General features: G+C 34.6%; 2 protein-coding genes across 2 annotated transcripts; one reads left to right on the top strand and one right to left on the bottom strand.

Annotated features, from left to right (window-relative positions):
* Positions 1-571: 571 nt before the first annotated feature.
* On the bottom strand, positions 572-1,367 carry LOC128730048 (uncharacterized). Its single transcript, XM_053823123.1, has 3 exons — positions 1,353-1,367; positions 1,066-1,201; positions 572-876 (listed from the first exon to the last, which is right to left on the bottom strand). The coding sequence occupies exons 1-3, from the start codon at positions 1,365-1,367 to the stop codon at positions 572-574; spliced, it is 456 nt and encodes a 151-aa protein (XP_053679098.1).
* Positions 1,368-3,480: 2,113 nt separating this feature from the next.
* On the top strand, positions 3,481-14,261 carry LOC128730047 (neuropeptide-like precursor 1; the record flags this gene model as incomplete). Its single annotated transcript, XM_053823122.1, has 4 exons — positions 3,481-3,558; positions 11,381-12,086; positions 13,340-13,552; positions 14,077-14,261. Coding segments are annotated over exons 1-4 (1,182 nt in total), but the record flags the coding sequence as incomplete, so codon positions are not given.
* Positions 14,262-15,772: the final 1,511 nt, after the last annotated feature.

Genomic DNA, 15,772 nt, shown 5'->3' with positions numbered 1-15,772 from the left:
ATATGTACCGACTATGATGGGTATTCTCGTATGATGAATCAGATTTGCTGCTGCACATGTTCCGATTGACAAGTGTTATATATTTTATATTGTCAAGTATCCAATTTTAAATGATTCATATTTCAATGATTTTTCATTAATTTGACTGGCCAATAGTTGAAGGGTACGGCAGTAAATTTGAAGAATTTTGCTCTGATAACTGACAGGGCTAAACATTAGCTATTAGAAGTGGATAAACAGAAGAGATAAATGACCAAGCTCGTATAGAATACGAAATGGACGAAGTAATGTTTTTTTTGTTGTTATCCAAGTACAATTTTGTCTTCCCTACATCAACATCGACATGAATAAAATCGGTTGAATAGGGTTGGCCCAATTTCATGAAGTTGGCTAAAGCATAATTTGTAAAGTGTGCTCGCTAGTAAATGATAATATGCAGTTTATAAATGACATTAAATAGTTATTGTATTATCATTTGGTACATAAATGTATGCGCTGTGAAAAATAGAAAGGTTTTTATTGAATGATTGTAATAGTATTCTTTTTCTTATTGTCACCGCTCAGTTATTTATTAAGGAGCGGGTGTTGGCTTCGCAATAGTGTAATGTATCTTTTGCCCGTTTAAAATTTTGTTCATCTCAGCTAACGCATGTTGCAAAGCGATAGTAACTGTCTCAATCCAGTTTAGCTCGTTTTGTCCAATTGGACACCTCGTATCATTGTACTCGTTTGAAATGCTCGTGAATATTTTTCGAAGTTCCAGTTTTTGATATTGAGTGAAATTATAATTCGTAAGTGCTCCAGCAATTTGAAGTGAACGTTTTCCACGCTGGCCTTTTATTGTTTCGAGTACTTTTCCGATCAGCTTTTTAGCCCCTGTTAACATATGAAATAGAAAAATACTTAGAGCTTTGAGAATTATATATATATATATATATATATATATATATATATATATATATATATATATATATATATACCTGGCACCTGATATTGAAATATTTGGTATAATCGATTTTGTATAACAGAAAAGTTTAGAAAACTATGATTAAATGTGCAAAATACCTTCATTATCCTTCAACTTATTGACTATCTCACTAGCAAAGACCATTCCTTTTTCCATAATTTTCTCCACCGCTGCATTTGGATTACCGCTAACGGCCCGCTTTTGAGTTTTGTGCACTGGATGATTCGCTGTAACCTGATGAGTGTAATTAATATAAGACATATTTACGTGCGAGGAATAGTAGAAAATAGGCCAGATCCATTTATGATATTATTTTAGAGAAATTCATGTTACATCATCAATCATTATGTTCCTATGTTCCGGCGTGTAGCAAGGTTAAACTTACCAGCATGATCCCCATAGTCAGACTTATTAGTGCAATTGAAGTTTTCATAGTTGATACTGTTGTTCGTAAAGTAATTTAAAATGTGTACATTCGAGCAATGGAACGTTGCTTTATATGCGTTTTGGATTGGATCATGATATTGACACCGAGAATAATTGAATGATTTTGATCCACATAAAGTAATTAAAAATTATTCGCGCTTTTACCATGTAATTATATTTTTTCTAGTTGCCATGTTTTGTTGAACAAACTTTTACGACTTATACTCTTTGCAGGGAATAAACAGCAAAAATTGGTAACATTTCAATGACGTGGCGACTAGAAAAGTTGTTTGTCCGGTACAGTTTATTTCATTTATTTTGTAAATGCATGCTTTACTTTTTTTCATATTAGTGGCCTCCAGCTCAATGAACATTCGTTGAAATGCCTTAGCGTAGTAGCGCAACATACAAGTAAATTGTTTAATGCGTATGTTTTCGTTTTCTCAGTAATCCATCCCATAATCACCAAGTCGCATGTGATTCTGTACAGAAATTACAGTCATAGTTGTTCTGCAAACAAAATACGGGTATACTTTTAAACATCTTTCCTTGAACATTGCCATGGAAAATAGGGTGATTATTTTTTAATAAGCAAGTATAGCTATTCAATGCTAAGTTGGAAAAGCATTAATCCTGCGCTATGTCTTACTATAAGTTATAGTTGGAGTTCGTTTTGCTTTAATGAGTGTTATTTATCTAGGGATGGGCAAACCCTTGAGCGATGCGAAAAATACTGTTGCTTTTAAGCTATACCGTCCACCGTTTACCATAGAGCCTCTCTGAATATGATGTATGTTATATGCAAACGAAGGACTGCATGTCCGTGTGAGAGAATTTTCTGTTTTGAAGGAAAATGCTCTCAGAAACCGGGTTTGGACTACAATACGCATGCTCATACACTCGGAGCACTTTCATTCATCCACCTCCAGGAATGAAACAAGACAGAGTACATATAAAAAGGAATACTGAATCGCATCTTAGTAAGGCGAAACTATTTGCGAAGAAGAGGGGTTTGCTAAGTGAACTATAGTTGTTTGCAGTAGAGTTTTGTATCGCATGTTCCTTTTCTATGTAAGAATAGTGATAATGACCACATCTGACTAATAACCTATTGGCGGCGGAAAAAAGTGTTGCTGTTGAAAAGATCTAAGTGGCTTACAAATACATTATCTGAAAAAATTGCATATTTCGTAAAGTAATAGATTACACAGTTGTACAGTTACATATGGAGGATGCTGGATTGTTTTGGGAAAGTGTAGGATGTTGTTGTATCTCGTGAAAATGTTTCCTGAAGTAACTCTGTAAAGTAAAAATTATACATATTAGGAAACTTGACATTAATTTTACGTTGTGTGTTTTTGCAACGTAAGATGTACAGCATAGCTTGAAAGAGCAAATTCTAAATGTTCTGATGTTCATTGGATTATAATTTATGTAAAATGAAAAGTAAAAAACCTTCATTTTCACATGACGGCTGATTCAGTTTGATACTTTTTCGTAGGCGTCTGCTGCTGTGTTACTATTGGAAACGTAATTCTTTTGTGCACGTACACCAAATGATTTTAGTTCTACTGATTCAATTTGTGTTGAGGGGATTAGAGGAAAGCTTGTATTGGTGTCTTGATTCTTCTAGACTCCGTGGGTGATTTCGGTGACCTTAGCGGGAATATGGTTTATGCTTTGTACTATATGTGTTGAAAAGCACATGTTTACGTGTTTGCATTTGTGGTTCGGGGCTAGTTTATATTTTAAATATGTGCCTCCTAAGTATTGTGATCAATAAAAATCATGTTATGTCCAAATATCGCTAATATTTAGGATATATTTGTATAAAGTGTGCAGCTCATTATATTAAGAAAAGTTGAAAAAAGCAACTCACAAGAAGCTTCAAGGTGTCAAGATTATATATTTCTGATGTTTTCTAAATAATGTAATATACTACATTATTTTGTAAATCCAAGTTTTCAGTTTTGCGGTACAGATACAAATGAATTCTATATTGGTTGTGAACTAGTGATTTAGCTGTAAATTGAAACACAATAACAGGTGCAGTTTTTACTTCGAGTGATTTTTTTCATTGCAACATAATGGTGTGTTACGAGAGTATTTTAACACCAAAGCTGATTGTCAGTATTTTAATGGTGATTTTTGTGATCCATCACAATGTAAGTATTACTTCTTGCCCATGGTGACCTGTTGATAATGCCAGAATAGATATGTTTATAGTACATTTACATTTTAATATAAAAAAACCACACGATTCTAAATCACACATAGCTAATATTATTGGTTCAAATGAATTATAGGAAATGAAATGTAGCTTTCATTGGATAGGATTGGTTTGTCTATAAAGAAAATTGTGGCTTATGGTAAAGTAAGTTTTTGGAATTGTTTGCAGTTTAACATAAAATCATTTATTACTGATATCTAGTTCAATAGACTGGTAGTCTATTGTGACAAACCTACAATATCACAGAAGTATTTTTTGCGCTTTTGTTGATTATTTTCGGTTTGTAATAGAACAACTTGGTGATGTTGAGGGATGAAAAACGCTGTTTTTATTTGAACATCAATCGAGAATCAAAACGATTGAGACGGGTTGGAAGAGAACCACATACATGTGTTGTTCTCTGCTAGTGAACTTAAGCTAGTTAATGAATAAATGTAATCAGTTTGAACGATAATGCTTTTTATGGGCTATTAAAATGACAGTGTTGAAATGTTATATGACAAAATTTGAGTGCGATTGCCTTGAATTCTGCAGTTATCAAGAAAAAAATATATGATTCGAATAAGAAGGCAATCAAATACTTTTATCTTTGATATTTTAAAGATGTGTATCATCACAAAGCAAAAAATCCTTACATAAGAGCAAATCATTTCATATTTTCTTAGCAATCGTTTCGTGTTTATTTTGGACGTTTTATATTTATTGCTTAACAAGTTGAAATGATCTTCGAATGACTACCGTTACTTATTTTCTCAGCATTACATAGATTACTAGACTTTTCGTAGCACAAGGGCTGGTCTGTAAATTAAGGAATGCACTATCGCCTTTGACGGACACCATTCTTATCACGATCAAGTATTTTTCTGACGTTAAATATTTGTTCTAAACTTAGTATATGTCGATTAAATTTTTAAGGGAAAATTATGAATTGAAAGAATTAACACTTTTGACGTACAACGTGAATTGATCGAGTAAATAAACATTGTAATATTTTTAATGAACTCATGAACTTCAATAGAAATGACATTTTTCAGACATTTGAAAGATTTGATTTATCGTAATAGTAGAACAATTTTTTTTATCTATTCTACTCATCTTTCGTCGATTTATATGCATAATTGTTTCATATACTCTCACCGTGTTCGTTCAACCCATTTATTTTAATCTGTTTACTCCTATTTTTTTCTCGCCAATTAAAAAAAAGATCTTATTATTTATTCCTTACACTCTCAAATTTATTACTAATCCTGTGAAATTTGGAGAAAGGAATTCCCGTCTATTCTTTCGTCAAACGCCTATTCAACTAATCAAGTCGTACATATGACTTATGTTATCATAATATTATTGCCGTGGTGAAATCAAAACTATTTCCACATTTATACTCCACAATGATTTGCAAAAAATAACAAATACTTTTGAGTTAGCACAAAAAAAACAAACGCTTTGTTTCTTGTAATCTTAGTAAGATGCTCGGCGTTGACTTTAGTAGCCATTTGGTCGAAAAGGTCAATTCTAAACTATGCAATACAAACTAACTTTGGCTCAACGTCCTTGAAGTGAATATTTGAGTATATGATGAATATCTGTTTGGGTCACCCAGAACATTCAATTGTCGAGTTTAGGTGTAGGAATGGTGTAAGAATCAAAAATAAAACAAATGTTTCAGAATATTTTAGAACCCAAGGGCTTGAAAAACAATCGAATTTTATTTTACCTACACTGAAGTGAATAAAAGAAGCATCAAAAACTAATTTCAATGAAAATGAGCTATTGCAAACATCCACGCATCTTACACACCGTTGCCTGACGGAATATTATTTGAAAATAAGATTTGCAGTCAAAGTGTTAAAAGAACACCTAGGAACACACATCGCTCCAGAGTAGATTTGCATCTGCATTTGGTAGCACGGCCGCTGTTGCACAGTGGGGCAGCCAGAACAAATCGCCGGCAGCCGACCATAAACAGTTTTTTTTCCATGTTTATGTAATAATTTTCACTAATATAAGTAGAAAAGCGTTTTGTAACAAAATCAAACATGATTTGATATGGGCGCCACAGAGAACACTTTTTCCATAATTGCTTTCTTTTGGATTAAGCTCTATAGGTGAAAATGCTAGTAACAACAATTATGGTTTGATTATAAACTTTAAAAATTTTAAACGTTTTGTTTGATACGTTTGGACGTTTTGAACAATATCTCATTAAACTAAAACAAATCTTAAAAAAATGTTGGAATGATGTAATTTATATTTTCGGTGTTATACTTTCTCATTTTTTGGTTGTTATGGTATTTTTGTGCTTAATATACAAATTCTAAGCAAAGGTTTGCATTATTTATTATAAAATGTACTTTGTTAATGCGTTGCATTAGAATTTGTATTTATTTTGGGTTATATTTTATTTATTTATATTTTCATCATGAATTACTTGAAGTCAGAATAGAGAGAAAAATAGTTTAGTTGAAATGGTTTTTGCAATTGTTTTCTAAATTCTTTTCTTAACACAATGTTTACTGTTGAAATTTTTTTACTATTTTAATGCATGCTTGAAGTAAACAAATTATTGTTTTGCTGTACTCTTCGTGATGCGAGAGTAATTTATCAATAGGGATGCGTTTGGTATTCAACCACTGACAGGTGTGTTATTTGTGTTCACACGTTGGCTTATGTGCATTCTTTCAAGAGATACATCAGCTGCGCGTCGCCACTCCGCATTTTTTCGTTCCTTGGCTTCTTTCTTTCTGGTGCGGTGCCCAAGTACAGTCGAACAGTAGCGGGAAGTTGGACTGAGCCACCTGGGAGATCAGGGGATTACGACCCGGATGCGTCCCGTCAGTGATGCTACTGCGATTCAGTTTGTCTGTTGTATGGAAATGTTGTTTTTTTACACGGCCTGTCGGGGAGTTTCCAGCCCCCACTCTGGTAATGATCATTTTGGCGGTAATTTTTCGTATTTGCTCTAATTCGAGATCTATGCGTGCATTTTCGGCTTCGAATTCGAGCCTGTCCAGGTCGAGCCGTTTGCTCTTTACTAAAAGCTCATGGGATGGCATTGCGTTCGAGGAAGACGGAGTATCAATGAATCATTGGAAAGCGTCATTCAAAAATTAATCAAACGTTTTTCCTTCGTGTTTAGTTAGTTCCGCATCAAAGTATCAATGTACTATAATTAAAAATTTTAGTGAAGGCTCAGCTAGTTATGTCTCGTACTGTAAGTTATAGAAACTTAAAGTAAAATTTGATTAAACAGAAGCAATATTTTTCACCAAACGAATAACGAGTTCCTAATCGCAAACTTGGATATGACTTGGATATGGATTACGTAGGTAGATAGTCAGTCCTGCATACGAGAGAGGCTCATTCGAGATTCGAGCTCGATATTATCGTGTGAATGTGTCGCACGCTAACTTTTCGGCTATCGAACCCATCAGTATTAAAAAAAGCTATATTAGATCTGCAAAGCAACCAAAAGGGGTTAAAAACTTGCAATAAATTTATACTAATGATGCGAAATTGTGCAATGATATGACCAATGAAACATGCAAAAGCCATGTTGTTGAAAGAACATATAATAGTTGTTGTTGTTGTTCTTAATTGGTTCGACAACCAGTGAACGGCCAATGCCTGCCTTGCTAAGCTAAGCGAAGGCTTTCATGACTTAATGAAATTTTTCACGTAGCTGGATAGTCAGTCCTGCATACGTACATACAATAGTAAATCCATTTAAAAAGCACATAATTTCGGAAAACACTACGAACCAGGATGTTTTCCAAAAAGGTCAATTATTTCAAGTAAAATTTTCTTTAATTCTCCTGTAAAGACTCTGACTAAATTAGTAGTGTCAGTGTAAGTGTGAATATCACAACATGCATTGTACTTTTGATTTTAATAGAAAGAGTAAAAAATACTTTCTACGATTTAGAATAATTGCATGTAAGGTAATGAAGTGCATAAAGAAGAACAGTACTTCAATGGTACAACAGTAGTGAGATAATACTGTAGAGTTATGAACAATAAAGTTCAAGCTACAGTGCGTTTGTGGTTCGAAGTAGGTCCAAGGCATTTGAAAATTTTTCCCACATGTAAAATTTTAGTCAGCAAATGATTTTCCGTTTCTGAATCCTTTAAAATAGTTTACAACTATACATTATACGAAAGAGACTAGTCATGCTTGAACAGCTTAGAAGAATTGCGTATTGGTGATATTAAGCTTCGTAATATTAATGTAGTCGCTGTACTGTTGATGGCAAGTTTCCAACCGATTCTCTATCCCATGCCTCAGTTGAAATTTGATGGATTTATTGTTCTAGTGCTGCACTCTTAAATGTACCCAAGCATAGAAATACAATGAGGCATGTTACTGCATGGGGTAATCGCATGCATGTAGCTACACAAGGAGAGCCTATTTGTCTTAAGCAGGCTAATAAATCTGTTGATAGAAGGCAAATTTTGAGTTTTCAGGCCAATCAGGTTCGAACTCGTCATTGTATCGGCTTCTCCATTGTCCTTCCACGCATTCGGTGTCAAAAACCCTCCTGAGCATTTTCCTCTCGAACGAAGCCAAAAGGGTTTCGTCAGCTTTGGACAAGGTCCATGTCTCAGAGGCGTATGTGAATGTGTTGTTTTATATATCGGCGTATGTCTGGAACTACCAATGTTTTATATAGTTCCAGCTTCAGCCGTCGCGACAAATATTTTGAGTGCAGAAGTTTCCTCAGGCTGTAATGTGACCGGTTGGCTGCCTGCACTCTTGCGCGTAATTCAACTTCAATGCTTTTGTTGGTGCTGACTTTTGACTCAATAAAGGTAAAGTTTTGAACGATTTCAAAGATTCGCTCACCTATCTCTACATCACCCCTGCGTGGACTCGCATTAGTATTTGTTAGTAAGGCCCCTGACGGTGCCACCATCATTTTGGTGTTTGCCTCGTTAATCTCCATCCCGAGGTTCTCAGCCGCCTGCTCAATCCGTTTGTAAGTTTCTGCTACATAGGAGAGCCGTAAACCAATGATGTCTATGTCATCAGCGTATGCCAGGTTCTGCATTGACTTGCAGAAGATGGTCCCCAAAGTTTCCACTCCTGAGTCTCGAATGGCTCTCTCAAGCGCTAGGTTGAAAAGGAGACAGGAAGACCCTTGGTGGTAGCCAAGGGCCTTGAGAGTTTTCCATCCACTATCACCTGGCATGTGACGTTGGTCATGGTCATTTTAACAAGCCTGGTAAGCTAGGCCAGGATTCCAAAAGAGCTTATTGTGTCGTGTAGTTTTACTCTTGTTATGCTGTCGTATGCGGTTTTGAAATCTATGAAGAGATGGAAAGATTGGAGCTGCTGCTCAGCCATCTTTTCCAAGGTATACCAGATCTGGTGAAGATCTGGTCAGCGGTTGATTTTCCTTTTCAGAATCCTCTCTGATAGTTTCTAACTATTTCTTCTACGAATGGGACAAGTCTCTCTGCAAGATTAAGGAGAAGATCTTATAGGCGGTATTCAACACAGATTCCAATCACAATCCAATCGGTATTCAAGATTCCAATCACAAGGCATCGATTTGCTATCCCACTCCTCAGTAATGATTTGATGAATGTCGCGTTCAAGTGCTGCACCTCTGTTTTTGATCAGTTCGGCTGATATTCCGTCGGTGCCGGGTGCTTTATCGTTCTTCAACCGACGGATTGCTTTTCGGGTTTCGTCCATGCTAGGTGGCAGTAGCATGATGTCATCCACTAGTGGAGCCTCTAGCTGTTCGTTGAACTGATCATTTGGGTATTCATGAAAATACTGAGCCAATCGCCAGAGAACCTCTGGCTGGTAGCTGACCAGAATTCCATCCTTATTTCGACAACAGGTCACCTTAGGTATAAAGGTTTTTCCGTGACCTGCTATATCTTGGTAAAACTTGTTCCATGGACCGTATCGCACTCTGATTCTTTGGAGTTGCTGCACTCGTTGGCTCTTGAATCGATGTTGGCTCCTCTTTATGCTCTGACGTTTAACAGGCTCGGCTGTCTTCTGCGGCTTATCAACACGTAGTCGATCTGGTTGGAAGTGGTTCCATCTGGGGATATCCAAGTAACTTTGTGTATGTTCCGACGCGTAAACTTGGTTCCTCCCACAACCCTTTTGCTTGCTGCTGCAAGTTGGACCAATCTATTACCATTATCATTACTGTACTCATGTATACTGTGTATTGGCGATGCATTGGCTCGCTACTGACTTTTGCATTGAAGTCCCCCAAGATGATTTAAAAAGCCGGCCTTTAAAAAGGTCTTTTTTTTCTTTCTTCTTGTCTTCAGTAGGGTCGTGAACGTTTATAAGGCTTATGTTGAAGAATTTGCCTCGCATGCGCAGGATGCACAGCCTATCGTTTATGGCCTTGAAATTGATGTTATCGGATTTCCACCGCGGACCTTCGGCGAAACCCGTTCCGAGCATATGGTGGCGGTCGTGGCAGCTGTGGTATACATGGTACCGTTTTTCACCACGTCTACTTAGTACACCATTCCCTAGCCGTCGTATTTCTTGTAGTGCTTCAAGGTCCATGTTCAGTGTGGCTAGGGCGTCATCTAGTTGCTTCAAGGCTCCGGCTCTGTGCAGAGTGCGTACTTTGCATAAGCCTATTGTCATTGACCAGGGACGTTGCTGTGGTCGGTCATCGTTGAGTTCGTTTACCCAAGCTTAGATATACGATGATAAATGTTACCACCCTGCACGTTGAGGACGTGACGGAATAGGAGTTGCGAAGGAGAGTCTATGTAGTCTTCAAGAGGCGTCGGATCCTAACTCATTAGCAGAGCTAATAGTTTTTGTGTCGTTACTTTTCATTATTTTTCTTTTTTTAAAATTAATTTTGCATTTGTATTTTACTCTCTTTTACCTCACCATGCTTCAACTTCGTCACATTTCTAACCATCACACTCTTTTTACAACCATACAAATCTCAACGGGTTATCCTGTCCGCAATTTTACAAACCATTTCTCTTCCAACTTTTGTTTTCTTTACTTCAATAGTAATCCTTTGCAGGCGTTCCTTAAAACATCTTTACAATATTGAACTAGAACTTATTGTTATTTATATTTTTAAGCGAATATTACCGAAGAGGTTTTAACGTCACCAATATTTTAAAGATAAAGGAATTGATTGAGCTAAAATTAGGCAAAATCGAACGTCAGTTATATTTTTGAATGATTATCGTATGTTCTCACTACTCACTATGTACTTGGATGTGATTTGTATTTTAAAAAACGGTGGTTCGAAAAGAAGCCCACATGAGATTCCCGCTTTGCTACCGAAATGGTTTCATTCTTGAACTGAAAAATAGTAAGATAAGCCACTAGGTTATAGTCTGCTCCAAAACTATGGAATGATTGCTGCAAATAGGTATGGGCATTCCAATTTTCTACATTTGATAATTTTAATAGCCTTGGATGTAGTATTACTGTATTCATTTTTCATGGTAGTCTTAAATTTGGTAAGTGATTATCAGGTGCATTTTCCTTCTTATACAAATCAAAATTTTCCGAGAAGAACATGCATTCATTCTTACCAATTCCGGATATAAATCTTATCAAACCTTTTTGTTTCATTTTGAAAAAGCTGCACTTATGTAAAGGTTTTGTTTTTCAATTTACGGGAATAATACATCACATCGGGTTGTTTGAGTAAATATGTTACGTTTGCATGAAGTTAATCAATTTTGCGCGAATTTAAAACTAAACTAAACAAGATGTATTTTTGTTTGTCTTCTATCTACTATAGGCAAATGCTCAACATTTTGAAGGTAGACGTCTAAAACCATGCGAGTTAGAGTCATTGTTACGAGATTTGACTTATCCTGATGAAACATATAAAATGCACGCAACAGCTCTGCGCAATCAGCTACGTCATATTTTGGAACACGATCCATCGGAAAATTATCAAAATGTAGATGATGGTTCCGAGTATTCAGGAAGCCCATTCGAGGACAAGCGTTCCTATCATTCTTTGGTGCGAGATGGTGGTGCATTTGAGAAAAGAAACGTAGGTGCACTGCCACGGGCTGGATTACTGAAAAACCAACCGGAATACCTCAAACGAAGTTTGGCAACTCTCGCTAAGAATGGTCAGCTACCGTCTCGCGATCCAGAATCAGAAGACACTACTCCGGATGACGAGTGGAGCGAAGATAAGCGTAACATTGCTTCCGCTTTTAAGTCAGGGTACATGCTCAACAGTAAACGTAATATAGCATCTTTGGCCAGAAAATATGAGTTGCCTGGCAAACGAAACATTCAATCTTTACTTCGAACTGGTATGCTTCCATCGATTGCGCCCAAACGAAATATACAGTCACTCGCCCGTGACAATGCACTTACTGGATATGGAAATGTGGATAAACGGAACATTCAAACGTTGGTTCGCGACTGGAGTTTGCCGAGGCAGAGCAATAAACTTTCCGAGGGCAGCAGTTCTACAAGTGATAATGGTTAGTATGTGAAGTATGATACTGCTACCATTTTGATACTGCTAAACATAATTTGTAAATGAACTCCAATTTTCATGGCTGTTTTGAGGGAAACCTTAACCTGCTAAAACTTTATAACATGTCTAACTCTCGAAGTAAATTTCATTCGTACGTTATCTTTGGTTCTACTTCAGTTCTATGACATTATCTTATACCTATGATGTAATTTTAACATTTTTTATTCTTTGTTTTGTTGACGTTTGAACCAGGAAAGAAATGATGAAAAAGTTGGCAAAAGTCAAAATAGGGAGCAACAGTTCCAGTTTTTATTATGTGGTAATAGCTTCTTTTCCGTTCGCAATAAGCTAACTCAAATTACGGCCAAGTTTATTAGATGGATATCTTTGAAAGCCCTTTGTTTTTTTCTGGGTTTGCCATGCATTCGAAAGTATTCAGCTGCCGGCAGAGGTGCTCGTATTAGAAATAAATGAGAATGAGAATAAATGAGAATAAATCATAATAAAGGTGATAACACCTGCGGCCCTGCTATAACATCAAATACATTTTACGGAGGGTACTGTTGTTACCAAAATTAAAATCCAGACTCGGGTATTAGCATGTCTTGTGCAATATTTATTTTTATTTGATAGCTAAAACATCCTCTTACTCCTCCAAGTGCTGATTTTAAAAGGCCCGCCCATCTCACAGGCTGCTCGTCGTCCTGTTCCTTTTTCGGCCTTTGCCCCGCTGCTAACGACCTCTCTCGGCCAGTCTCCTCGGGCCCGCTCTCACCGAAGCAGAGTCCTTAACAGCGCCCCCTAGCGTCTTCGCTTAAGTGACAGATACAGTGGGGCAGCCTGGAACAATCCCCGATCTTAAATAGTTTTTGCCATAACTATGCAACAATTTACAACAGAACAGGTCGAAAAGTGTTTATGAAGCAGATGAATGATTATTGACAACAATTTTTGCTTCGACTGGTTTCCAAAAAACTAAACAAAAATTAAAAAAAAAGATTGGTATGAGGTTGTTTATGTTTTTTTATTTCATACCCTCTCATTTTCTATATTTTAAAGGTATTTTTGTACCATGCGAATGCATTGTATCTAACTCTGTTTAAGCATTAAGTGAATGCACATTCGATTTACGATATCAATTTTTGTTGCGTCGTTTTTAATAAGTTGTTACATGGTTTTTGGTTTATTAAAAATCAATTAGACATATATACCCATCATCAGGATTATGTAAAAAATTCGTGTGTGGTTCTTTTCCAGAAAAACGTAACATTCAATCGTTAAAAAATATGCAAGCACATGGACGCAAGAAGCGTTCGATGTATTATGATGAAATTGAAGAAAGTAGTCCGGAAGTTTTGGAACCCGTCTATCAAACGGCTCCGTTAGATTACGAGGAGCTTATGGATGCAATGGTTCAAACATATCCATTTTACAATTCCGACAATCATCTGGAAGAGAAGCGCTTTCTTGGTGAGTAATTATTTTCTATTCGAAGTACAATCAAAATTTTTTTCAGATTATCAAACACCTCTAGCACACTTTGCAAAAGGTCAAAATTGAAGCATAAGCACATAATTATTCTTGTATGGTTTTTTTTTCATATTAAAATCTACAAATTGGTTGGCTAAAATACAAAATAGTACAATAACTAACGTCTTGGTTAAGGGAGTTGCATGAGGTGTGCCAGAGAGTGTTTTCAAGATTCTTATGAAAATTTCAGAGAGAATCTAAATGTGTTGTATCATTATATCATTATCACTTGGTACGTGATCTTAATACTTACTATGATTCGTTAGCTCATAGACGAGTTTTGAATCATGATTATCATAATATAAAACGAAACTCTTCTTGGTATCATATCGACACTTATACGAATGAGACTGATGACGGTTATTTGGCAAACGCAGACGATTCAACTTACAGCACCGACGATTCTAACCTGTGCAAGTATAGTCATGAAGATGCAAACACACCTGACTATCAGGTAAATGCAGATGTACTGAAAAACGATGACACCACATTTCATGGAGTAGACGGAGCAGACTGGAAATTGTCATTGCTGACCATGCCGATCATTAAGCGCCATCTTGCCTCAATTGTTCGCTCAGGCTGGACACCATCTTTTCGGCCTTCGCGTGGAAATCGCTTCAGTCGGGCTGGCAGGGCGAGGTCTCAAAGAGTAGGAAGTTGAAACGCATTATTGCTCGTAGATGTTCTATTAACACAACAATAAATACACAAAAAAGAATAGAAAATACCCTCGATAATGTTTGATTCTATGTGCAACCCTTGTCGTGTTAGTTCTTGATGGAAATATTGCATTTGATATTTTCAAAAATATTGTCTATAATTGTAGATAAGTCCCTTTGAAGGCCGTATGTAAATGTAAAAATGAGAGGTCTATATAAAACTTCTTTCACAAAACTTTGTGTTCCTACTTATTGGGTACTGTTCGTAATGTGTCGGAAAAATTTCTTTCTCTCAAATTAAATAGGCTTTGTTTTCAATTTTTGCCTTAACGAAATCCTATCCATGAACGGAATGTGTAATGCGTATGATTTGGCTGTGAATATTACATTGTTATATTTGCAACAAGCTATGGATTCACTATTGATTGCAAAGTAGACAATTAACCTGAATTTGACAAAGAACAATAGAGTGTTACAATGTATCGATACAATATAGCAGTTTGAGGTTTTGTGGAATTTATAAAATGTTTAAATTTGATCTGAATGGCTTGGCAAAGCACGATACATTAGTAATGGATACAGTATCTATTTAAAATTGTTTTTAATAAACAGTTTTCCTTACATTTTACATGAATTAAAAAATTATGATACACTGCTCTTTGCACATCTCTCTTGAATCGACGCACCCACATATGTAGCTAAAAATATATATATATATATATATATATATATATATATATATATATATATATATATATATATATATATATATATATAAATACACACACACCCACACACACACACACATATATATATATATATATATATATATATATATATATATATATATATATATATATATATATATATATATATATATATATATATATATATATAAATACACACACACACACACACACACACATATATATATATATATATATATATATATATATATATATATATATATATATATATATATATATATATATATATATATATATATATATATATATATATATATATATATATATATATAAATATAAATATATATAGATATATATATATATATATATATATATATATATATATATATATATATATATATATATATATATATATATGTATATATATATATATATATATATATATATATATATATATATATATATATATATATATATATATATATATATATATATATATATATATGTAAGTATATCTATATATATATATATATATATATATATATATATATATATATATATATATATATATATATATATATATATATATATATATATATATATATATATATATATATATATATATATATATATATATATATATATATATATATATATATATATATATATATATATATATATATATATATATGTGTGTGTATAGATATATATAGATATACTTACATATATATATATATATATATATATATATATATATATATATATATATATATATATATATATATATATATATA

Source organism: Anopheles nili, unplaced genomic scaffold (assembly GCF_943737925.1).
Source record: "Anopheles nili unplaced genomic scaffold, idAnoNiliSN_F5_01 scaffold_176, whole genome shotgun sequence".
NCBI lineage: Eukaryota > Metazoa > Arthropoda > Insecta > Diptera > Culicidae > Anopheles > Anopheles nili.
Note: the sequence above shows the minus strand (reverse complement) of the source record. Positions and strands in the feature narration are given on the sequence as shown.

Excerpts from the sequence above, each read along its gene's own strand:
- LOC128730048 (XM_053823123.1), bottom strand. Across the intron at positions 877-1,065 it reads TAAGTTGAAGGATAATGAAG|GGGCTAAAAAGCTGATCGGA; the intron begins GTATTTTGCACA and ends ATATGTTAACAG.